Genomic DNA, 25,180 nt, shown 5'->3' on the forward strand with positions numbered 1-25,180 from the left:
CTGCGTTGCCTATTTCCAATCTTCTGCTATTAATTTGTAAATCTTACTGAATTACTAATATCATAAAGAAACAATATACTGATAACAAAGGTTAATAGAAATACTGATACAATTTCACTTTACCTTATTGAAATCGCCCAAATAAAATCCTTGCACTAATCCAGTATGAATTGATAAAGGTATGAGAAGTAACATTTCATTTCTTTTCAGAATGGCGCATGTGGCATTCAAGAAACCGAAGGAAAAATAAATCTGCCTCTTCTCTTGATCCAGTGCGTCCAAAAACACAGCGACAACGAGGATTGAAATGAGGCACACGCAGACACAAACACTTGTGAGGATAGTCCTGATGTTTTCGCTAGGATTGCCAGCATTGTATTCAAAACATTCAGAAACAATGCTACAAAATTGAGACCCACATCTGCAGCTGGAATTGTTGAAATTCGGTAAAGAAACATCAGTTTCCAGAATAAAATACGACAACAAACTGCTCCAAACGTGACTCGTTAAATGAGCCATTCCGTGAAAACCAAAAAATTTTGCAGAGGTGGAAGAAAGAAATGCATTTGTGGTTTTCATAACTAACCTTTTTGTTTCATTTCCACTGTTCTCCTCACAAGAGATATTGTTAGAATTTTGTTGGGTTGTCAAATCCTTATAATTTGAAAATGATGGTGGAACTTTGCATGCATTGTTCTGTGGTTGGCTGGAACTCGAGTTCTCCATGCCCACATACGAAGAGTGCGATCGGATCAAGGAAGTATTGCCGATTTCTGTTGAATCTAGTCTTTTACACGATTGTAAAGACATAGCTTCTTTAGTTTTATTGTATTTCAACTTGGCGATATCATTCACTTTATTTGGCACAAAATATTTTTGCTGAGGATTGAAATCATTGGATGTTTTCCTGGTGTTCTTCTTTGTTGGTGTATTGCTAATGCCTTCTTCCCCAGTTGGCTCTCCAAGACTACAATAAATCACAGCCATCTCGTTTAAATAAACACCATGCGATGACCAAAGCAAAGGACCGGCGATTCCCAACAAAATGGATGAAGGTATCATCAGACTCCAGTGTGGATAGTAATTCGAAGCAATGTAAGGAAGATAGGCAAACATGGCAGCAACAGATGTGTTCTTGCTACCGAACTTACTTATAAAGAATTTAGGCAGCAATACCGCAGAACCGCAGAAGAAGGCATACAGAGTCGCTTGGGATGTGACCCCGATGCCATCCTTGCGATTCATCGTGCTCTGCAGCATGGTCAGCGCATCATATGCCGTGAAAAGCATCACGGTCCCAGCACACAGGGCCGCCAAGTTTTTCACGATCTTCGGTCTCGCACTCTTCGAATCGGTGCTTTGTACTGCTTCGTAGGACTTCTGATGCAGAAGAGGGAATTTCATGATTTTAAATAATAAAAATGCGAGTGGATGAAAGTCATCTGGAACAAAATAGTGAGGAATATATTTAATTATGCACTGATTTAATAACACATTTTTATCAATATACTTTTTATTTCAATTATTTCTTATCTTGAAATCTACTGTTTCTCATTCTCATAACGAGTTGTCACCATGAGTTAGAAATTTAATTTAAATGAGGATTAACTGAAATGACGACTTAAAAAACATTAAAATAGCATCATTTGTCGTGAATGTACAAGTAAATAAAATTTAGAACTTCAGATGAGTAGCATATCAGTAAGAGAATATATATAAAAAAACGATTATAAAATTCCATTTTTGTAAATAGCATGAAATAATTTCAGTTAAATAAAATGCTTAAAAACATAAAGCATTTTTAAGACTATTTTCATATTTACTTGAATTATATTAGTTTTGTCCTTTATTAGTAGTAAACAGGATTGATCCACTCCTTTTTTACTTTTTATTGTTTTGCAAATATAAGCGTAATAAAAGCGTTTTGGAAAACATTTTCAGTTACGGTATGGCTACAATTAACGACTTTTTTTGTTAAAAAGCATTTTTTTATCGCCAAGTGAAGAATTATGAAAGTATAGTTTTTTAACAGATAAAAAAATAATTTTTTTAAGTGTAAAAATTTTGGGAGTATGCTATCATTTAGAATTATTTTTAATTATTATTATCATCATTCGTCTTTATTTCATTTTAACTTTTGCATTCCACATTGCAGATGTTTTTATTCACTCCTTGGAATTTCACTCATCTCAAGCCATTATCCCTTTCTAAAATGCAGCTGAAAGCCCCGGTCTTCTGGCCAATGTTCTGCAATAAACCTCCAAAACGACTGTACCATTTTTTTCTTAGTGAAAAATTATTAGATTAGATTATTTTTTTATATTATTGTTACTTAGTTTGCATTTAATCCTTTATATTTATTAATAATTTTATAGAGTTTTTTTCTTAGAATTATTTTTCTGAAAAATTATAAGAGTAGGTTATTAATTTTTAAAAGCAATTTTTTATCGCTAAGCAAGAGTATGGTATCATCTTAACAATATTCATAAAATATGTGCCAATTTAAGCTTTTCATTTAATGTTCTATATTTGTAAGAGATTTCTCCTGAATAATGCTCTTATTTACATTTCTACTTAATAAATGTTTTTTTTATACATTTTAACATAAAAGATTGTTTCATGAGCCTGTTGCAACAGACTGTGCTAATCAAGAATGTAAACATTTTAAAGATGTTCCTCAAATTATTTTTCTTTCGGCATGCATCAAAGAAATATGCTCTGATTTTATTTGCAAACCTTTTCAGATATTTGGAGTGCACTCATTCGATTGTTTGTCTTGTACTTGTATATTAAAAATGGAAATTTTGAAACTAATTGTTACAAATTAAATAATTAATTACACTTATTGAAATGAATAAAAATTAAAGCATGAAATGCAAATTTTCAACTAATCTCAATAAATATAACAATAACTTAAATTTTGTGAAATTAAAATGAATTTTATTTGAACTAATTGATATTGATAAAAATTTTTATGCTACCATTACAACATTTCAAATTCAAATAATTCAAGATAATTTATATCATATTAACCACATATGACGAGCAGATGCTTCGCCGAGATTAATAGTCACTAAAATATTAATTAAATATTTTTTAAAACTTTGTCTTAACGGCTTTTTTAACAAAATATCTTAAGTTTTAAATTTTGATCGATATATAATTCATACTATTTTAATGCCTCATGCTGTTCTATTCACTTTTCTCTACTTTTTCCCTATTTTCTTCGGCTCCTCTAAAATTCGCCAAAAAAAAAAAAAAAAAAAAAAAAAAAAAGACAGCATGGATGAAATGGATAAAAAAATGGATAAAATGGACCGCATGAAAAAAATGGCTATCTCTAATCATTTAACAATACAATCTAATTTCTAACCTAAAACAATGTAAAATTTGACCCTTTTCTTGATGTTAATAGTATATTTTAAATATAAATATCTATCTACGGTGGCAAATTTTTGAAAAATCCCTCTAATAAGCTGTTTCAGTTCATTTTTTGGAGGAATGTGATTGCAAATAATGAAATGTATTGATCAGGAAATTCTGTGATAGTTGAGATTCTATAAAATGTGTCAATTTGGGTAAAAAATAGTGAAATTTGCAATAAAAAGCAAAACACTCTACATAAAAAAAATCTACTGACATATTCAATTATTTTTATATACAACGTACTTACATCTATGGTGAAGGGAATGAACTAGAATTTAAGAAATATATGCATTTTCAAAAAAGTTATAGCTAATCGGGTATTTCTGTATTGAAAATTTCACAAAATTCATTGTTGAAAATTACATTAGGCAGTTTTAAAACAAAACTACTCAGTTCAATTATATCCCTAGTTCATTGTCTTTGGAACACTTAAGGTAACGTATATGCAAAATTTCAAGGGAATATATTAATAAGTTTTTAATATATCATGTTTTGTGCATGAAATATTTTACGAAATCCAAATTTTTCAAAAAATTCATTTGAAGTTTTCATTGTAAGCTTGTACTAAAATTGCTTTGTAAACTTAAACAATGTTCAAAAGCAGATGTAACTGCCAATCATTTCGGCATAAAAGCTACTCAAAACGTATTCTAGTACGCGTGGCTTTCTATTAGAACATATTATAAAATAAATTATTATTCAGAAAGGCGTGTATTTGATAAAATGTTGAAAAACATTCAGCTTACGGTTGGTACTTCCGGTTTCGTTTTCAGCTAAAGTGATTTATAAAAAGTCACATATCTTGATTTCTATTTATCGTAGAATTAAAACAAACACAGATTTGGAAACCCAAATAAGTGGGATTTAAAATTAAACAATAAAAAATGTGAATTTTGACTAAAATTGTTTTTTAAGCCTAGACCAATATTTTCTCACAGGTTCTTCTCAGAACCAAGTAAATATATCGGTTTTTCCAAAGGATGGAAGTTTGATTTCACTATACAAAACGAGGATTAATTCACTCTATTCAAAATTAAATCTAGAGATTTAATGACTTGCTGAGGCACTTTTCGTTCTCCAGTTTATACATAAAATGCAATTATTTAAAATAGTGCAAACGAATCCACTTAATCCGCTTAATTGTTATGGCCAAATCGATCATTGGAATCCAGGAAAGGCAGACGAACGAATCACTTCTTTGGAAATGTTTATATCAGAAGGAGCCAATTAAATTTTTACTTTAATTCAATCCACACTAGCATGGGACGTTTAGACAAAAGACAAAATTTTTGACAGAAATAAGTGTTCCCGTGGAAATATTATAGACCTGAATTGTATTTTGAATGCAATTAGTGGAATGTTTTCTTCACTATGTTACAAAGCCAAAAACTCGCCAATATTGTGTTTAGTGTAAGAGAAAGTGGAAGAGAACCGCAGATTGAAACTATCCTAAAAATACTCGCAAAGTGAAAACTCAGCTGCATTTGAGTGAATAGTTTTATACAACACTGAAATACTTATGAGTTAAATGTTATTAAATAATTTTATTATTGTTTTAAGTAATGATTAGAAGATCACACATTTGCTTATATTTCCATTGAAATAATGAATGAAATGTGCAGAACCTCAATCTTTCATCATATTGAATTCAAGAATCACTTCAAAACGTGAAACGACTCCTGTCAAATAATTCTTACATTTTGAAATTCTCTTTCTTCTGAATAATTTGATGTAAATGTTTGTTTCTCAAAAGTTGAAAGTTTCAAAGATTATCTAAATAAAGCCGTAAAGCCTTTTTTTCCGACACTCATCCAGACGTACGTCGAAGAACATCTACGAAGCTCCGCTTTCTCTCATAGTATCATTGTTTCAATAATTATGGAGTCAAGAGCCAACAAAGTTTAATATTTAATTAAAGTTTTAGCAACAGAAGAATTATCTCGTGGTACTCGTAACTCATATAAACACATCCGCTGGTCTTCTACTAAAAACGTCAGGTAGAAGTGCGTGTATCCGACGGTTTTAAGAACATGTAATTACAAATCAAATAAAGACGGGCAAAAAAAATCAGTACGGAATCCTGAATATTCGCATGATTATCATCTACAGAAATAAACATCTTCTAGTTGTCTGACTGAAAATTTTAAGGCTTTTTCTTTAAAAAAAATCGTGGGGGGGGGCTTAATTTCAAAAAGAAATGGTTTAAATGTGACTAGTTTTTAAGCGAAATTTTAATTATTTTATTGAACATCTGGCATGTTGCACAGCTTTCTGTCAACCAGAAGTTTATTTTAGGGCATGGTTTCTCCATCATTGTCGTCATTGGTAATAGAAAAGGATACTATTAAGAGAACCTGCTCGTGATGTTTCAGTTTTATTTTTATTTTGTTTGAAATAAATTGCTGGATAATATGCTTACAATGTTTTTAAAAAATGATTAAGAGCAGAATTTTAATGTATATATTAAGAATTGGTATCAATGAAAATATAACTTTTAAAATTTTGTAAAATGATGTAAAAATTATTTTTGCACAGTGAAATTTTCGGATGGTATCGTAAAGGAGCATAAAAATTTAAATAATTTTTAATTAAAAAATTTTTAAATATTATTTTTTAATTGGAATTTTAATAATTTTTTAATTTTATAAGAATTTTAAAACATTGCTCCGAGATGCACATTTTCTCTCTTCGAAATTTAAATGCACCAAGTTTAGTAGCTCTAGGGCAAACCGTCCAGCCTATGGAATGTCAAAACACTCATCTTTACTCCGAGTAAAGATACAGATGGAAAATCAACTGTTAGGAAATGTCGTGAAAATATTTTTCAAGAATTTATGTAAAATAGAAAATAAATATAAGGCAAAATAATAAATATTATTGAAAATATATACTTTTTAAAAAAATTTTTAAGATTATGTAAAAATTAATTTTGTCATAAAAGTTTCGGAAGTTATAGTGGAGAAGCTTCAAAATACAGCTCAATTTTTAATGAATTAAAAAATTTTAAATTTTTAAATAAGAAAATCTCTTCAATGCATATACTTATTCTTCACGATATATATATATATATAGGCCAAATTTTCTCGTATTGGCTTGAAGAGCACTAATACACAGAGTGAGCCACTTTTGTTTTATTATTATTTGAGATATGTAATTTTACTGCATACTTAGGTAGTAATCTTTCATAGATAATTTCAACTGACAGTTTCAATTTTATGTAAAGTTTAGAGTCGTTAGTTTTCTGTTGGCTAAACGGAGAATGAAATGAATTACAGCTCAGTTTTTCTGACATTCTTTTTATTTAATTTCCTCATTTTATTCACGTTTTCCTCTTCCTAATCGTTCCATCCTAATCGTTGCGATCTCATAACTGGAATTCTACTCTCCCAGAACATTTTCAATGATCTTTCCTCAGATGTTTATATTATTATAGTTCTTTTTTACAAAAGCATTAGCGGTTCAGTCTACATAGATATTATTATTCTCATGCTAAGCCAGAGGGTTTCGTCTAAAATACTTTTTTTTTCTTTAGAAATATTAATGGGTCTCTGGGAAAGAGAGAATTTATGAAATGGATAATGTATAGAGAAAATATAAAAAAATTAGCAAATAGTGGTGTGTTGTGATTTTATAAGGAACTGCCCGGTTTTAAATGCACTATTTTTAATCTTCACAAACACAACTACCCTACAAAATTCACAAACACTTATTACTACAGACACACATAGAAAATTAGGTTAAAGAACAATATTGCGGAGGGATTCCAGGGTTTCTAGCCGAAAGCATTCGGAGTTAGTGCAAGGGTTGAGCATGGGGAAAAAGTCGACCTCAGGGTGCAGGTCTGCCATTCAACTGGTTGTCTTCTGCAAAACATCACAAGAGTGCGCTCTCTGCTCAAGGAGAAAAAGAGGTGCTACAAGTATATTTAAATCTGTTATTGTATGGTCATATTTTTAAAGACTTGATTTAAAACTTTGTGGATTCCCACTCAGAACCAGTATATTTTGTAGTAGCTATGCATGTAAAATATCAATTTTAAACTTTATAATTGGTTTACAGAAGAGAAAAAAAATCATCTGCATTTTAAAATCGTGATTTGAAAAATTCTTAAATCTGCTTTAATTAATTATTTAACGGTAAATTATCAGCATCCTAGCTCTAAAACTCACTTTTTAAGAAGAAGTATACTTAATGAAACGGCAAAAATGAGTTTTTTTTTGACAAAATTTCGTTTGAAAAACAGATTTTTTTTTTGATCATAATTATTTGCAATTTAAAAATTTTTTTTCTTATGTTTTATAGATAGCTTTCATTACCATATATTATGCAATTAGAAATTTAAAAAAATTAAAACCATCCATCGATCAATATGACACGGTCATGGATATCACCTAAAGGAATTTATTCAGTAGCTCATTTTATAAAATATTCCTACAAGACAAGGTCTGAATGAACAAAAGCCGACTAAAATTAAAAATAATTTAAAATGTTCTAGAGTTACAATATAATTAAGCTAAACAAAATCTAATGCATATAAATGAACTAATTAAATATTTTGAATGAAAATTAAAAATTCTGCCGAAAGCAGTAGAACATTTTAATTAAAAAAATCATTTTGAAAAAGTACCTTGCAGATCTGAACGCCTGTTGCCCCCCATTTTTAACGACATGCTTGTACTCAATTTTAAATTCTGAAAATTTCCTGTAATTTCTCTTTAGTTTTCGTGGCTATGCAACTGAAAAGCTTTTGAGTTTATTAATTTCGAAATTAAAATATGTAAATAAGCAAGAAATGCTTGAAATATTATAATTTTTTATAGAAAAGAATAAAAACATTAGAAATCAATAAACAATGTTTCATATAAAAAGACGGGATAATTTTTCGGAATTTTGATATTTTTAAAATTATTCCGGTAACAGTTGATTTTTACAGACTTCTTCTTTATAGGAACAAAGCTTGTTTTTTTGTCATTGTAGGTATTGCATCCTTTATTGTAGGTATTATTCTTCATTGTATTCTTTAAAAATCTTAATCAGCACAGGCAAAAAAGTAACCAGATTTTTAAAGAACATTTTTTTTCTAAAATAATTCTGTATTAAAAGAGTTAGCTGCTAATATTAAGAAAAAAAATGTAAGAATATTTGTCGAATTCTTTGTTGTTGCATGCTGAATCAACTTACAAATTGATAGCAGAGTTTCAATTTCGAAGATTAAAGATACATAATTATTAAAAATTTCATAATATTCTAGGCAATTTAATTTTTTCTATTATTTTCTTATTATTACCCAACATAAATTTTTTGGAACAAAATTACATATAATTTTGTAATTCCAATTAAATGCTAATTTTTTAGAAACATTTTTATGCACACTTACTAAATTTTCATAGGAATTTTATGTTTTTCTGAACTTAAATGGACTTTTAACGAGCTGAAACAACAACTCGAAATATAAAATTATTCTTTCATTAACAGACATATTGCCAAATATGAGTCACTCAAACCGTTATTATTGCATACGTGGTATTTTTCGATACTTGAATAAGTCTCATTGCTTATGAGACATTTTTTCGCAATTTTTTCTTTCAACTGCCATAAACGAGAAAATCTGAGAGATTATCTCTGAACATCAAAGAGATATTACCTGAAATATTTTTTTATCACAGTTATCTTCATCTTAAAAATGGTAAACGCATGCGGGGACACGGACCCACGTCTATGTGAGGAGAAAGATTTTCATCCTGCAAAGAGTAACAGAAAAATACTGAATAGCCACAACGATGAACAAAGTCATTTCTCATTCACAGGCAAGAAGCACGATTGTGAGGATGGTCTCTCACACAGCCTCATGCAAGAACTCTTAAACATGTGATCCTATCGTTTGTAATTTAAGGATATTTAAACAAATTTATTTTACCAAAAATGATGTATTAACATATGAAAAAAAGTGTAATAAATTTACGAACAGGTAACATGAATTATATGAGAAAAATTATAATAAGTCTCAATTATTTTAAATTTTGTATTGAATAATCGCATTGTAAAAATTCGAGATGGAAATGGTATGGAAATAAGTTTGGGTACTTTTGTATTCTGTAGAAATTTTGCAATCAGAACAGATTTTAGAAAGGAATGGGTCAGGAGAATTTTTCATAATTCGAATTTTGTCTTTAGGTATTGTAGTAGGAAAAGTCAGAAATGGATTACATACATTTTGTTTGATATGTAAAAATATATTAGTTGATAAAATTTCGTTTCAAATTTTGATGTTATTTGCTTATAAGGTAGAAGTCTGGTTGTGGTCCTCGATTCCCTCCCACCTGCTTCTTTTGGCTCTAACGGCGATTTTCTATCTTCTGTTATTGTTAATAATAAAAGAGTTTTCGACATATCATTTTCTTAAATTTTGACAAAAAGAGATCTGTTTTTCAGATCAGTAATGACTTTTGGTAGATATTCAATCCTAGTAGAAAAATGTTTTTGTTTTAAGAATAATTATTTTAACTGGTAATGAAATGAAAAGCTAATTTAATGGTGATTGATATGAATGATTTATTTTCCTCTTTTGGCCTGTTTCTGTTCTATTCATATTTAGATTGGAGCAATCAATTATTAAATTATGAAGTATCTATATTATTTGTGTATTGAATGAAATTTAGTAGAATATTCATGAAATGTTCTGCACATGACATTTGTTTTATATTTATAAGGTGCATTTCTTTATGATGTCACATTTGAATTTGTTGCAAATCTTATGCCACCATGCATCATTTTATTTGATGTTTCTATGCCTTTTCTATAGCATTATATTAATTCGTTGAGGATAGTTTTTCATGCAGGGAACTGGGATATTAATAATTTTTAAAGATAAAAAGTTGTACTCTGGTTCATTCTCTTATAATTGCAAGTGTCCTTCGATCAAATTTTCTAAAATGGTGCACTGAAATGAATTAATTCACACTTAGGTATTTAATGCACGGATTTGTGCAAATAATTATTTTTTCAATTTCAGAAAATGTTTGCTTATTTTATTTCGAATGGTAAGATGAGTCTATGAAAAAATTTATTTAAAAGTATTCTTGTGAGGATTCACTGGAATTTATATATAATTTCAGATTTTCTGTATGAAGATTTATGTATATTACTTAATAGATTCAGTTGCTATTCTGTTTGATACGAGTTTTCTGTACCTGTCTCCATGAATGAAGAAGTTCCACATATCTACTAAACTCTCCATTTAGCAGAACTCTTTTCTACGCCTGATTACGATTTACTTGTTATAACAAAATTTGATATCAAATTCAGAAAATAAATGCTAAAACACACAAATAATTTTGAAAACAGAGAACAAACAGAAGCGATCCGAGTGACATTTTTATATTTAAGGAATTCGCCAATGCTACTGTCACGTGTTACATGTTACTACCGCAGAAATTCAATAAATGATGTTACTTATGAGGTTTTTGCAATAAAGCAAGCAATAGAAAAAGAAACATAAAGTTGTTGTATACAAAACATTATCTCAATGAACGAAACATCTAACAATCATCTACAAGAAGCCACGATAAAGAGAATTTCAATTTTTTTTTTGCCAGTTATGGATTTCCAGAATAAGCGATTCAAATATGAATCACTCATTTTAAAATTGCACATAACACAAGACTAGTTTGTTTGAGAGCTTCAATATCTTTTTGCGCATAATTGGATGTAATAAATTGGATGTTAAAATGTAAAAAAATACCATTTTCTAAATATAATAACAATTTATGCAACTTTTTAAAAATATTTTATAACAATTTTACACCCAATATGAAATCTGATTTAATATATTCTCGGAGTAGGTCTTGTTTCCAGAATTATTATCAATCCTTTGACAAATTCGTGAAAGAAGGATAAGTTTCTGCAAAATTCTTTTCCTTTAATATATTAAATGATTTTGAAAGTCTCTGTGTAAGATGTAATATTGAAAATAATTCTCGGGCGGAAATCGGAATTTAGAATAAATCACTGTAAACTAAATGATTAAAATGATAATCCTTAAACTTACTTTATTCTCCACGATATTCTCCAAATGTTTTGCAAGATGATAAATAACGTGATGATGAAGCCAGTGATGAAACACACCTTGGAATGGAAGTACTCTGTTCTCACAGATTTCTGAAAAAGTAATGGCTTAGTTACTTTTCCATTTATTTCGTCTAATATTTTGCTGTGGTATTCTTTTTTAAAAATTTTGTAAGCTTCTGAAAACTTAAAGCAAAGCGTCATCACAATCACTTCATTATAAGTATAAATATTCATCGTAATTTAAAATGCTCTATTTGAATGGTATGAATAATTTTTCACACAAGAAAATAAAAGAAATAACATATAAACCTTATCGAATTTATTTATTTTTATTCCAACTATTTTTATTTTTTTAATACATCCTCTATTTTTATGTCACTTCCCTCTCAATAGGATCAAGAAATTTCCAGGCATAAAGAATCTGAAAATTACTTCCTTCTGAAAGATTTTTTTTTACTGTTTCTTAAAAAAGACATAGACAAATGAGTATTCCAAAGAAATAAAAGTAGTCTCCTCCCAAATGCAGCAAGCAAACCATTATACCAAAACAATCTATTTACTTTTAAGTTAATATTCGTGTTTTAAATTCGTAGAATAAGTAAAGAAAATTTTTTCCATTAATCTTATAATTTTTTTAGTCTAATTTGTACATATCTCATATTAGACAAGAATACAAAACATTCTAGTTAGTAACATTCCTATTCTAAAAATACTTTTTTTTAAAATTTTATATATTTTTTTACTTTAATTGGATTTTCGCCTTAAAATATGGATATAAAAATAAAACCGTAAATGCCTGACACTCCGACATTCAATGAATGTCAAAGAATTTCTAGATTACAATATATGTTTACTTCTTTAAGCCTATATCTTACTGCTTGATTTCATATAGAAATATATTATTTACCGCTTCTGACTACGTTAATAGAACAGTGTTGAAATAATTTTACTTTCATTATCTCTTAATTTTAGTTCTTAATATTATTTTATTCATAACTAAAAATATTAGGAAAACAAAAATTTGACACTTCTCAAAATTAATTTCTATAGTGCTCGAAAAATACGCGAAAAATTGCTAAATCTAGAAGTCTTGTTTACAGAAACATGGGAACATGTTTGATGTAAAAATGGGAATAAAATTAAATTACTTTTCGTGTAAATTAATTAAAACTTCCAAATATAAATATGTTTAAATTTACATTTCGAGTTTTAAATACAATTATATTGAAAAAAAGTATAAGGACATTGTTTTTTCTTTCACAATTATTTCAAAATTTCTATATTTGAAAATACAAAATAATAATCCTGACTATAAAGACTGGTTTGTGAAATAAATTTTGTATTCATCTAATTTCTTTGTGATTTTTTAACAATTCCCCCCCCCCCAAAAAAAACTCATCTTTCTGAGTCTGAACTCATCTGAAATAGAGATAACTGTTGCTTTTGGAGAATATACATTAAGTGGATTGGAAATATCGAAAAAAATCTAGAGATTTAAAACGTTAGTTTACAATTTTCTAAAAATTCCTAGAATGTATGGCATGAAAAAAACGAACTGGATTACAGAAAGTTTTACTCGGCAACAGAAAAGAATGACTGAAAAAGAAATTGCAAATGAAGTTAGACAAAATTTGTATTCACTATGCTCTTCAAAGACTGTTTAAAATATTTTCAAATGAAAAAGTAGTCTCACGTTTTTTAAAGAAAATCAATGTCACGTTCCCCTTTTCAAATCGACACGAGAAGAAGGATTGAATTTGCCAAAAAAATCCATTTCTTTCAGTCAAAAATGGACTGATATAAATTTTTTCTGATGAAAAAAATATGGCTTTCGTTATTTTTGGTATGATCTGCGAACGACAAACGAAGTGTTTTCCAAACGTCAATATGGTGACGGCTAAATAATGATTTGGGGTGCTTTTGCATCAGATGAAATCACTCCAATAGTTTTTATCAACAATAAAATAAACTCTGACAAATATGACTATATTCTAGAAGAGAATTTGTTACTTAAACTGCTGCAAATTACTTCAGATCTTTCAGCAGGAGAATGCTTCAATGCACTTTTCAAAAAGTACAATACTCTGAGTAGAAACTAATTCTGTAAATTTACTTGATTGGCCAGTGAGGAGTCCCGATCTGAATCCAACCGAAAATTTATGGGACCTTTTAACCCTCGAAGTTTATAAAAATGGTATCTAATATCAATGCAAATAGGATCTTGTGTTTGCTATAAAAGACGCCTGGAGAAAAAACATTCCGTGAATACTTTAAAAAAGATTCCAAAATCCGTTCCAATCCAAAATTCTAATATATGTATAAAACTCTAATTTAAACTTAATTAATTTCTTAATTTTTAGCTCAATTTAGCTCATATTAACTTCATTATTCTCTTATTTCCCAATCCCATTCCACTTTTTCTATTTAATTAATTCAAGAGAAGCTTTGTAAAATGCTTTAGTCAGCGGTTCCCACGCTCCGAGTGAAAGGATAAAAATTGCTGATCTAAACCAATTCTTTTTTTAAAAGATCCATGTGTTTCCCTTGCCAGGTTTGGCGCATGTAGCGAAAATCCCTACCGAAGTCTCATTGTATTTAAGCACTGTGAAGAAATATTTTCTCTATCAATATCTCATGTTATATAAGACCAGGGATAAAATTTTCATGAGCTTTTCCTCAATTCGCTCTGTGTCGTTCTGTGTTGTGTGTGTGCTCGTCGCTTCTGCTTGTACATAATGCGTGCCACCCCGGAATGAAATATGAAATAAAACGACGTCAAAAAATCGAAAGTCTCTTCATTGTCTTCGAAACTGCCTTATTGAAAAATTATGTGCTTATATATATATATATATATATATATATATATATATATATATATATATATATATATATATATATATATATATATATATATATATATATATATATATATACAAAAGTATTAGAATCAAGTTAATAGGAAAAACAAAAACCAAATAAAAATTAAACCAAAAAAATTATTAAAAAATATTAAAAAAGAATCCGGCCTGAAGACTTTTTCAAGGGTCACCCTCAGGCAGGGATTCAAATAAAGGGATTTTTTCTGTGAGGACATACAGACATTAAGTCTAATAATGATTCCTCGTGACCCGAAAATCCCCCGAAATTATGCTCAAGAGATATACCATTTTAACAGAAAGGAAATACAAAATAACAAATTAGAAAAAAACCACAAAGTAAAAATACAATAAAAACAATAACAATAAAAACAAAAACAGCATTAAAATTAAAATTAAAATTAAAAACGAAAAGGCCAAGACATACCATCCAACAGTGAACGAAACTTTAAACAATCGATTGTGATTTCCTGTTTTTGAAAGTTAACGGTAAATTATGTAAACAGAGGTAGGCACCCAGCGCCATCTATTGAGTGATCCAATATGCAAGTAAATTTCTATTTTTATTTAAGCCAAAAGATTAATCCCAAACCATACCTTGTTTAATTAAAAAATTGACATTACAGTAATTTCTAGGAAAATCATTTTTAATTAAATTTTTAAGGAGGATATTTGATGCTTCAATATAAGAATTTTTATTATTGCAAACCCTTTTGATCCTGTTAACTTGTGAGAAAATAAGATTTTTGAAAATTTTAGAGTTTAGATTGGAATGGTAGTTACATAGTTTTGTTATTTTAAAGTTGAAATCATCCCTTTTATCGTATATACCAACTATTGTTTTATCATTAGCAATTTCGATTTTTAAATCTAGAAAGGTAGCCTCAAGTTGATTTATATTTGTATCTTTTAGAATTAAATCTTTTGGATTTAATATATATATATATATATATATATATATATATATATATATATATATATATATATATCAAAATAGATTTAAATACTCCCTCGTTACAAACAGGGAACATGAGAATTGAAATAAAAACGCTTACATATTAAATACATTTGTACGAATAGATGCACAGTAATTGTTAGAATAAAAATATGATTAAGCTCTAGATATTAAATTTTGAAATAATATAAATAAATTTTTTGTTGAAAAATTCCATCTTTTCTATTACAACTGGGTTCTAAGCTATCAATCTTAGAAAAGCACAATCAAATAAATAGATATACGATAACAGCTGACGTCAAACAATTCTCCTTCGTATCTTTCATCTACGAAACTGTTACTGCAGTGATTTCAAAGTATTAAGGGTTTCAAGTGTTACTTCTTGATTTTAATGCAAAGAGTTTAAGTGTTACAAAATGGCATTTTGGGTAATGCTTTGCCGGATTAAGTTGCGATAAATGGCTTTTATTTACACATGCACGAAGGAGGAAGCTTTAATCCTTTAAGAATCTTAAATCCTTTCGGAAGAATTTCTGTGATTCTGCTTGTGTGGAGGGGGGGGGGGGGGAATGCGTAATGATTAGATTTTACCATTTTCTGAAAAGAAAAAGTGAAAGGAAATTTCACTCTCTAGTAAAGGAGCCATTTCAAAGTTTCTATCAGTTTTGAGCAGAAATCCTTATTTTCGCTTTTAATAGATTATTTTATTGCCATCTATTTATTCATCAATACAATTAAACAGATTTCTGCTACTAATCCAAAAGACGCCTGTCTCCCACGCGCTTTCTTTCACTTAAAAATAAATATGACGCCTTTCGTGCTTGTAATTTAGTTAAGTTTAATTATATTAACGTAGCGTTTTAAGCAACACTAGGAATATTTTGGGACAGACCTAGTAATTTTGAACTGCGTTAGATGATGAGGACACACCGGATCTGGAACTCATCTCTCCAAACTTCCACACCACACCAGCAGGATTCGTACTTGTAGTAGAGAACGTTGAGTTTTAATTGATTCAAAATTTGATGTATATCTACAAGGCTGCTGGAGGGATCATACCTCGAATTTCATGGCTCAATATCACTGCATTCCCATAATCACAATTCGAAATCTGATACAATTCTTATGACAAATCTATAAGCTAAATTTCGTCCACACATCCAATTTTAAAGTTATCGTTTTCTGCTTTTTCTGACGTTCGGAGTTACAGTAGATTCTTGAGGTTCAATTGTTTATACATGCATTTATGATGTATTTTCTTAGCAGACGGTACATGAAGTAAAATATATAAAGCATCATTTCGTCCTTTATATATTATGGCTGATTCTCGAAGACACAGAGAAGATAAGTTTTGGAATCATGACATTCTGTCTGAGAATATGATTTAAAAACCAAAAAGCTCTAAAGATAAAATTTGGTGTACAATCAACACTCAAAAGCGACCAAATTTGGGCGAACCTTCTAACACATGAAGACGGAAACTCAAAAGCTCAATACCAGGGAGATAAAAGGATTTAATCGTCAGATCTGTGACGCATTTTGCACCACCCTGACTGCGTCGCTTGTATTTCGATACATTTATTCATGTTCACATCAAAGCGATTAACTCGAGTATGAAGTGATCTGCATAAATGAATTTCGACATCTTGCGTTAACTACAATATTGAAAATTTGTCTCAAACTTTGGACCAAATTGATTGACACGAAAGAAGTCCCAGATTTTTTTTTACATAGGAAGAACGCACACACAAAACATTTAAGAAAATCTGGTTGATAAGGTTTCTTCCAGCATTAGATGCACATGTCGGTCAAAAAGTAGCGAGCACAATCCTTAGCAAAGGTTAAATAAAGGTCTCCTCATTATTTTTTTGCTGGAAGAATTAAAGTAGAAATAACAAATAAAGATGCATTAGTTTTTATTAAGAATTTGTTTAAATATTTAAAAAGCACACAACAAAGATTTTTTTAGTGAGAAATTTTTAAACGGTAGCGTAGTCATTTGCCTGCGTACATCGAAAATTATTCATTTATAGCCAGTTTTTGTAGAACTGGAAAAACTACTAAAATAATCACAATAACAAGATGACTATGAGTGGTAAAACAAAGGCAGTTATTTTTCTACATAATGAACTAGTGTAATATAAGCAAAACGGTTTCCTAAATCAAAATTCGATTGCTTTCAAATTCATAATGACAAATTTTGCAAGGGAAAAAATACATAAATAAGTATTTTATACTTACCGAGGTAGGTTGATTGCTCGCTATCACGGAAAATATACCACTTCCTCTACATCGACAAAAGATGCAATTTTCTTTTGATGTCATTAACTCACAGGGGAAAATGGAAATGCTTCTGAAAAATATACATTGCACAAGCATAGTGAGAAATTTTTACAGGGTGTTTCTTAAATCATAGGACAAACTTCAAAGGTGAGTCTGTCATGTAAATCAGGTTGTTTTTAATACATAACTATTTAAATACAAAAATAAAATCACCTGTCAGGGAATTAAATAAAAAAAAAAGAGTACATGTGATAAAGTGTATAATTTGTGTAAATTCAAATGTACAATAGTAGAACATAGCTATGAAAATAACACCTAAACATATTGTAAGCAATATGAACCGATATAATGAGAAGTAGGATGCAGTATCGATAAGAAACTTAAAAGTACTTAAAGTAAGTGTTCAAAAGATTTGTCATCCAAACAGATACAACTTTATGCTGTTGTGCTTTTGTGATTTTGTACTCTGCTAACACGCGCTTTATATTTTCCCATTATACTTTTTTTTACTAATAAACAATTCCTGTAACAGTCGTTTTTTGCATTCACGGCTTCATGTTTTATTGGAAAATGACTTGTTTTTGTGTGCTGATGTATCCTCGACACGCCTTTTCGTATATTCTGTATATGATCCCCTTATTGGAGGATAAAATAGGAATGCTTGTACACTTGGCATATCCAAAGGTTTATTCCTGTGAATTTTGATGAACTCTGCATATTTAGATAATAACACTCTGAAGCTGCAATTTTTAACAAAGGTAAAGTATTTTTGCTTTTTACTTATAAAAAATTATTAGTTATCATTTATTTTTCCTTTAATAAAATGTTGCAAAAAGCAATATAACAATTTCAGAAACAATATGCAATGAATACGTTTAATGAAGTAAAGATATATACAGGATGATGGGTAAAGTCCTATTAAGCCCACTAAAAACAAAACGGCATTCTTGTGTAGCTCGGTATACCTTTAGTAAAGTGATTACAATGAATTTATTGAAAAACATTTTACAGCGCCCCTGGTCTGAAATAATGAAATTATAAAAAATAACTCAAAATATAAAGGATATTGGCCAAAATGACCAATTAGAAAAGGGCATACTGGCCATATAAAGACATAGCAAAAAGTTTCATGGAATTATCTGGAAAATTAGTGAAGATATTTGCAATTAAAATTATAATCGTTCCGTGACTTGAAAAAGTGTTCGTATAAAATTGAAAAATGCACTCTAACCATTATAAAAGTTTCATGTAATTATCCGGAAAGTTAGCGGAGATATTTTAATTAAAATTTCGAGTTTCCCGTGATTTGAAAAAGGACTCGTCTAAAATTGAAAAATGCATTCCCTGGTATTATCATATCGTTTCTCCACGTTAATCAACGGCGAAGGGAAAAATAAGCAATAAAGTATCTAAATAAAATTAACAATAATAAAATCTAAAATGGGGGCGGAAGGAAGCCAGAGAATACATTTTCAAATTCCAATTGCAATCATTTTCATTGTAGGATCGCTCTTGCTTGAAAATCTTTCCAAATTAGATTAGAAATTCCTTTTAAAATTGCGCATGAAAGTACCTTAAGTCGGAAAATTTAATTCATTAAACTAATATGTCGAAATTAATGAGGAGTTCTATTCTAAACATTTTGGATACTGCCATCTGTTTTCAGTTATTTGACAGTTGAAACAAAATGACAATGCTCAATTAGGTTGACTTTTATATGGATTAACTTTGTGGAAGAAAGGGAGGAAAAATTTACCAACAATTGAATTGCGATCAATTTTCTTTTGGGAGCTATTTCTCTGAATTATCAGAAAGACCTTATGGAAGGTTTTTCCAACAACATAGAAACGTTTAATTATTTAAAACGTTTTTCTTCAAAAGGATGGTACTGCATTAGTTTCTGAAAAAAAAGGGAGAGGGGAATGAACTGAGAATGAAGTGTTTTTATCGAATCATATGAAAGGAAAATGGTTTCCGGCGATTAAATTCTTCTGGAATAAATTTATCATTTAAGTATATGCGATATCTTTGCAAAAATGAAATTGGAGAATACTTGTTTTATTCAAAACCTTTAATACAAATGGAATTATTAGTAACAGCACATTTTCCATTAAAATTTTAACTTCTGAAAAATTCTCATTTATTTAATTGAATGTTTTCGAAATAATAAAGGAATAATTTTGTTCGTAAATATGCTTAAATTTCCTTAAAAGCCCAGAAGTGCAAAGACCAGCTAATTCGGGAAAAAGTACGCCACTTTCTGTTATAAATTTAAACTGATACTGAAGAATCGATGTTAATAAGCAAAGATACTATTGATAATATTGCAGAGATGGCCGATAAAATAAACATGGTTTACAACACTTCTGAAATATCCCAAGTAACGAAAGTTGGCTCATTGCTAAAATAAACTTCTCAGCCGACCAGGATAAATTAGAAGAATTACAAGCAAATATAGCTACATTAACGAACAAAATGGATGAATTCACTTGAAATACTAGATCACGTCCGGGTCACCAGATATGGTATGACCAAAGCGAAACTGAAGAAGTCGTCATAAGTTTATATGTGTGAGTTTGTTGTGTTTGCTAAAGCATACGTTAATAATATAACTGTCATAAGTTTGGTGTGTTTGCTAAAGCAATTCAATTCAAAGTTAGACGACATAAACATTTAATATTTACATTTAAAATGTTTAAATAAAACGATCGTAGATTAACAGAGGTAGCGCTAATGCATATTTCAAATCTTTAGAATACAAGCCAATAAACAAGGTAGAGTTGAGTTGTTACACAACTTTTAATTTCAATAATAAAATGTTTTTCTGCTTCTTCGTTGCACCACAACACATTTTTCCTCTTCTACATATGTGTATTAGTTTGTAATTGTGTATTAGTTATTTAGTGTGTTAGTTATTAGTTATTTAGTTAGTCTATTAGTTATTTGTGTGAAAATTGTGTATTAGTTATTTAAAATAAAGGAAAATCAGCTGAGCATTTCAATAAACAGTAAAATTAAAATAGTATAAGAGCATAACTTTTACTGTGAATAATCTTAATTTAAAATAAACAAAACGTTTTATTTCCCTATGTTTTTGAGACTATATTTTGAACAGAGATTTTTTCATTTTATTCCGAAGATCCGAGAAATACTTCTAATATGGGGATGAAAAGCTGCCGTATAAGCAAGCAGGTTTTCGCTTCCGTGGAATGGCGGGGACACCTGGTTAAAGTTCCCATCGCCGATGACTGGACATATCTTTATCTCAACAGTTTTCGCAGGTGCAGCATGTAACAGAATTTAGCATGCGTCGTCGATAATGCTCGAAATTTTTATTATGGATTGCTGCATCATTTAGACAGACATGATGCATAAGTAGGGGACAAGAATATATTGTTTGAGGTTATTCGACAGAAATTTATTCTACGAAAAATACCAAACTTTTTTAAAAGATTGAAATATTTCATGCAATCAAATTCGAACCTTGTGGAAATAGAGAAATTTAACGCATATGAATTTATTTCAGGAATTAATAAACTATATTATTATATAAAAAAGGAATTTTCAGTACAATTAATAGTACAACTTCTATTAAAAGCACTCATTTTTATACTTCAACTTCTGAAAATGTCAGATATATAAAAATTTTCTCGTAATGTGTGTTCGTATTTTAATGTTAAAAAAATATCCAGTTTTATGTTATCGCTTCAGCACTGCGCTTTACTTTTTGTGCTCTGTATGTCAAATGTTACTCGAGAATGTGAACGAAATGAATGAATTTTGAATTCAAATAAGAATTCTCAAATCCGAGAAAATCTGAAAAGGCTTTAATGTTTTGAAACATTAATAACAAATGTAGAAGGTTTATTGTTTACTAATATAAATAACAATAAATCAGCCGTACTTACTTGTTTTGTACATGGACTTGCACGCATTCAGCTTTAAAATCAGTTTCAAGCTGCGAAGGAAAAAAAAATATATAAAATAAGTTAGGAAGAATTCTCGAGAAAAAACATTGTTGAGCGCGCTGTTTTAAAAACCATCAAACAAATATAGTAAAATTTCATTGACAATGCATCTTTCTTGCAATTAATTATATAGAACTTGACGAACGGACAAATATTTGCGGCTGCAAAGTATTTAATGAGCTTAAGAAGACATCTTGTCCATTTTCTCCATCGCTAAATGTCTCGGAGCATGCAATATCACCACTCTAAATCTTTCTCCTTTTCTAGAGTGTATCTCTTTGGAAATGGGACATCTCTCATATTCGAGTACGTACAGCTGTTCCTTCATGAAACTGATTTTGGTGCATGTAGCTCAAGTTTATCCTAAGCGGCAAACTGATAATCCAACATTTTTAATAAACTCCTGTTACGTAATTTTTGAATTGTGGACACTTATATTTTTCAATAATTTAATTCGGCTTTTCTTCTTTATATATATACGTATATATGAATAATTTTATTCTAAAATTCGTAAAAGTTCTACATATAACATTAATTTTGTTTTCTTAACTTTCTCGGATACAAAATAAACAAAGAAGAAACACTGTAGTTGTTGAAAACATCTGATCTTGCCTTTTTTTTCTTTTGATATTTCCACATTGTACTTCTACAGAATTAGATATAATTATTTTATTTCATGTCTATTAGTAATTCAAAAACGTAATAAATTGTATGGATAAAATTGAGTATATTGGATGTGCAACAAAACTTTTGATTTATATCAAATGTCAACAAGTTCCAACTATGTCTTTGTTATGTGTACACGATCATTCAAAAACGCAAATAACTTGCTAAACAAAAGTTATAAGATTTCGTCTCCAGAACTGTAGACCAGAATTATATTTTTGACCAACTTTGTTAAATGAATCGCTGTCTAATGATTTATCTATTTCTGTATATGCAAATGAGATCAGAAACTCTACTATCTATATAGATGAAATTTGGTATACAGTTTGGTGGAAATATTTTAATTTTGCTTCAAATTTAGAACACAGGAAGCCCGAGGGATCATGCCCAAAACGCACAATCAAATTTCGCCAATGTAAGGTTTATTAGAAAATTACAAATCTTACCCAATTAATATATTGGTTATGTACAAGCAAATCCTGGGGAAAAAAATTATCATAGGTTAAAAATATTTGATGGAATATATGTTAATTCAATTTTTTTTATGTTCATACTCAAAAAATTAATGAATAATTCATAATTTGAAAAAAAATATTATTAAGTTCTAAAAATAATAATATGAAGATAAAAATAAAAATAAGACTTTATCAGAGGCGTTCTTTTTAAAAAAATTAATTTGAATATAAAATTTATCGTTTGCAATGAATACATTTGAATAATGAAACATGATATATATATAAAATAAATATTATTTAATTTTTAATCGTATTAAAAGTTATATATATAATATTTTAATCCTTTTCATTTCCTACTCCCTCCCTTATTGTGCCCTTTTTTAATAAGCTTTAATATTTTTAATCTTATATATGAGGATTTAGATATTGTTACTTGAACTATTATAACAAAATATCTATTGTTATTTCATTTCTCGAATTTTGTTATGAAAAATTTCGCTCTCTCTAAAAATAATTTCTTAAATCTTTAAGAAAGTGAAGATGAAATTGAAAATACTCGTCATATATTACAAAACTTAAAACACTTTAAAATCACAGAATAATCTTTAGAAACAGATTCTTGCTAATAGAATAAGAAAATATACTAAATAAAAAGAAGGAAAATCAAAAATAAAATCATGCAAAACTATATATGATATAATATTCAATAAAAGTATTAAAGCATTGAAACAACCCCTCCCCCCAAAGATCTTATTTTCAAATACAATATCTTTATGTTAAGGGGCTGTTGTAGGGTAATGCTTCAAATTTGCGCCGTCTAGTTCTCTTATTGCAAGAATGTTTTTTGCAAAAATAAATCCTCTAAATTTGACATTTTTCTATTTTTGTTTCTTACTTTTGCTAATAGAACTTAATCGAATTATTGGTTTAATTAAAATACTCGTAATAATGTAAATAAATAACTTTTGTTTAAGCAAATAAAATGTGAAACACGACTAGAATAGATGATTCAATATCTCTTCTTACTGCCTAGCAGAGAAATTAATAAATTTTATCTTTTATAACAGAAGAAACATAACAAATGATTTGAAAATAAGGCCACATGGCGATTACCTGAGCGAAAAAAATCACGCAAACAATAGATTTGCAAATGATTTGAATACCATATAATTTAAATAATATATTTATTTATATTTAAGTAAATATTTTAAAGCAATTAAAATTATTATTTAATTAATTTAAATAATTATTTAATTAATTTCAGTATTATATTTAAAGAACTAATTACACAATTTGAATACTGTAAACAAATATAAATTTCTTTATTTCGTGCTAAAAAAATTACTTTCTAAAATAAGAGGCAAAAATTTGTTAAATATATTTTACTTTCATGTATAAATAAAGTATTCGTCATATTTATCTAAATTTCCAAACGAAATAACAATGATTTAAGACATATGATTGATGTTAAAACTTTATTTTAAAAATTAATAAATTTTTAGCATTTACACATTTAACCATCCATAATAAAATGTTGACAAAAAAAAGATGGAGAGACAGAAATGATTTAAAAAATAAAATATAATTATATAATATAATTATTCTTTCTTCTAAAAAGTAATTCTACCTGATTTCACGTTTTATATAATCTGAGTAAAAAATACTTTTTTCGAAGAATTGTAAGAACCATTTCAAATTAAAATAATCTGTTCAGAAAAAAATACTTATATAGCACAAAAACATTAATTCACAAACAGCAGATTATAAATATAAATTAATATAAAGTACGATTCTTCAGATGGAAGGGGCTACTGGACATCTATGAGAATTTGTTGCGTTGTTGTTGTAAATATGAGGATAATTTTTGCGAATATGAAATAATATTTTGAATTACAATCAGTAGCATCTCAATTTTGATTTTATGTAAACTTTCTAATCTATTTTAATTCATATTTTTTCGCAATCATGTTAATAAATTTAAAAAATAGTATTAAATTGTTTTTATTTCATCGTTTTGTGTCGTAAGAAAATCATCATATCCTGGGAGAAAATACATATCCTTTAAGAAATGTATAATAATTCTCAAGTAATCAAAAGTATATACAATTCGTTTAATATTGGAAACATCCTTTTTCAAATCCTAAAATTCGAAAAATGTATTAGACCTCCTTAAATCTTTTGGTAGAATGATTTCAAGGCGGAAAATCAATTCAACGAAACATAAATTGATAAACTTAAACGAAGAAAAAGTTATTTAGTAGTTAATAAATTACTGAAATGGCAAGCTACTAGTCGTAAATTTTAATAAATGTATCCCTTTGAGTCGTTACAAGCGACACCAGCTTTGTATAGATTCAATAATACAAAGTAACACACTGTACATTGTGTGCGTTACTAAGAGGATTGTTTGCATTCACGAATGACGATTGTGCCAGCCAAGGAAACATAAGTTTCAATGCATTTGTGATCTGTGACGTAAAGAGC

The 25,180-nt window shown here is 28.7% G+C and overlaps 1 protein-coding gene across 6 annotated transcripts in view; it reads right to left on the reverse strand.

Moving 5' to 3' along the window:
• Positions 1–1,301: 1,301 nt before the first annotated feature.
• LOC129971045 (uncharacterized) overlaps positions 1,302–25,180 on the reverse strand; it is a 183,808-nt gene continuing 159,929 nt past the window's right edge. For 3 of the 6 annotated variants that reach the window (XR_008784748.1, XR_008784750.1, XR_008784749.1), the window contains exons 15-19: positions 21,516–21,565; positions 17,566–17,677; positions 11,474–11,583; positions 9,071–9,167; positions 1,309–1,442 (exon numbers count right to left, since the gene is read on the reverse strand). Coding sequence is in view for 1 of the 6 variants with exons in the window: in XM_056084512.1 (XP_055940487.1) it covers positions 1,439–1,442; positions 11,474–11,583; positions 17,566–17,677; positions 21,516–21,565 (276 nt within the window). In the remaining 5 variants the exon portion in view is untranslated. Of the gene's footprint in view, positions 1,443–6,019; positions 7,317–9,070; positions 9,168–11,473; positions 11,584–17,565; positions 17,678–21,515; positions 21,566–25,180 lie in introns of those variants that run through there. The other 3 variants (XR_008784751.1, XM_056084512.1, XR_008784752.1) reach the window with 3 other exon arrangements.

This window comes from Argiope bruennichi, chromosome 6, assembly GCF_947563725.1.
Source record: "Argiope bruennichi chromosome 6, qqArgBrue1.1, whole genome shotgun sequence".
Classification (NCBI taxonomy): Eukaryota; Metazoa; Arthropoda; class Arachnida; order Araneae; family Araneidae; genus Argiope; species Argiope bruennichi.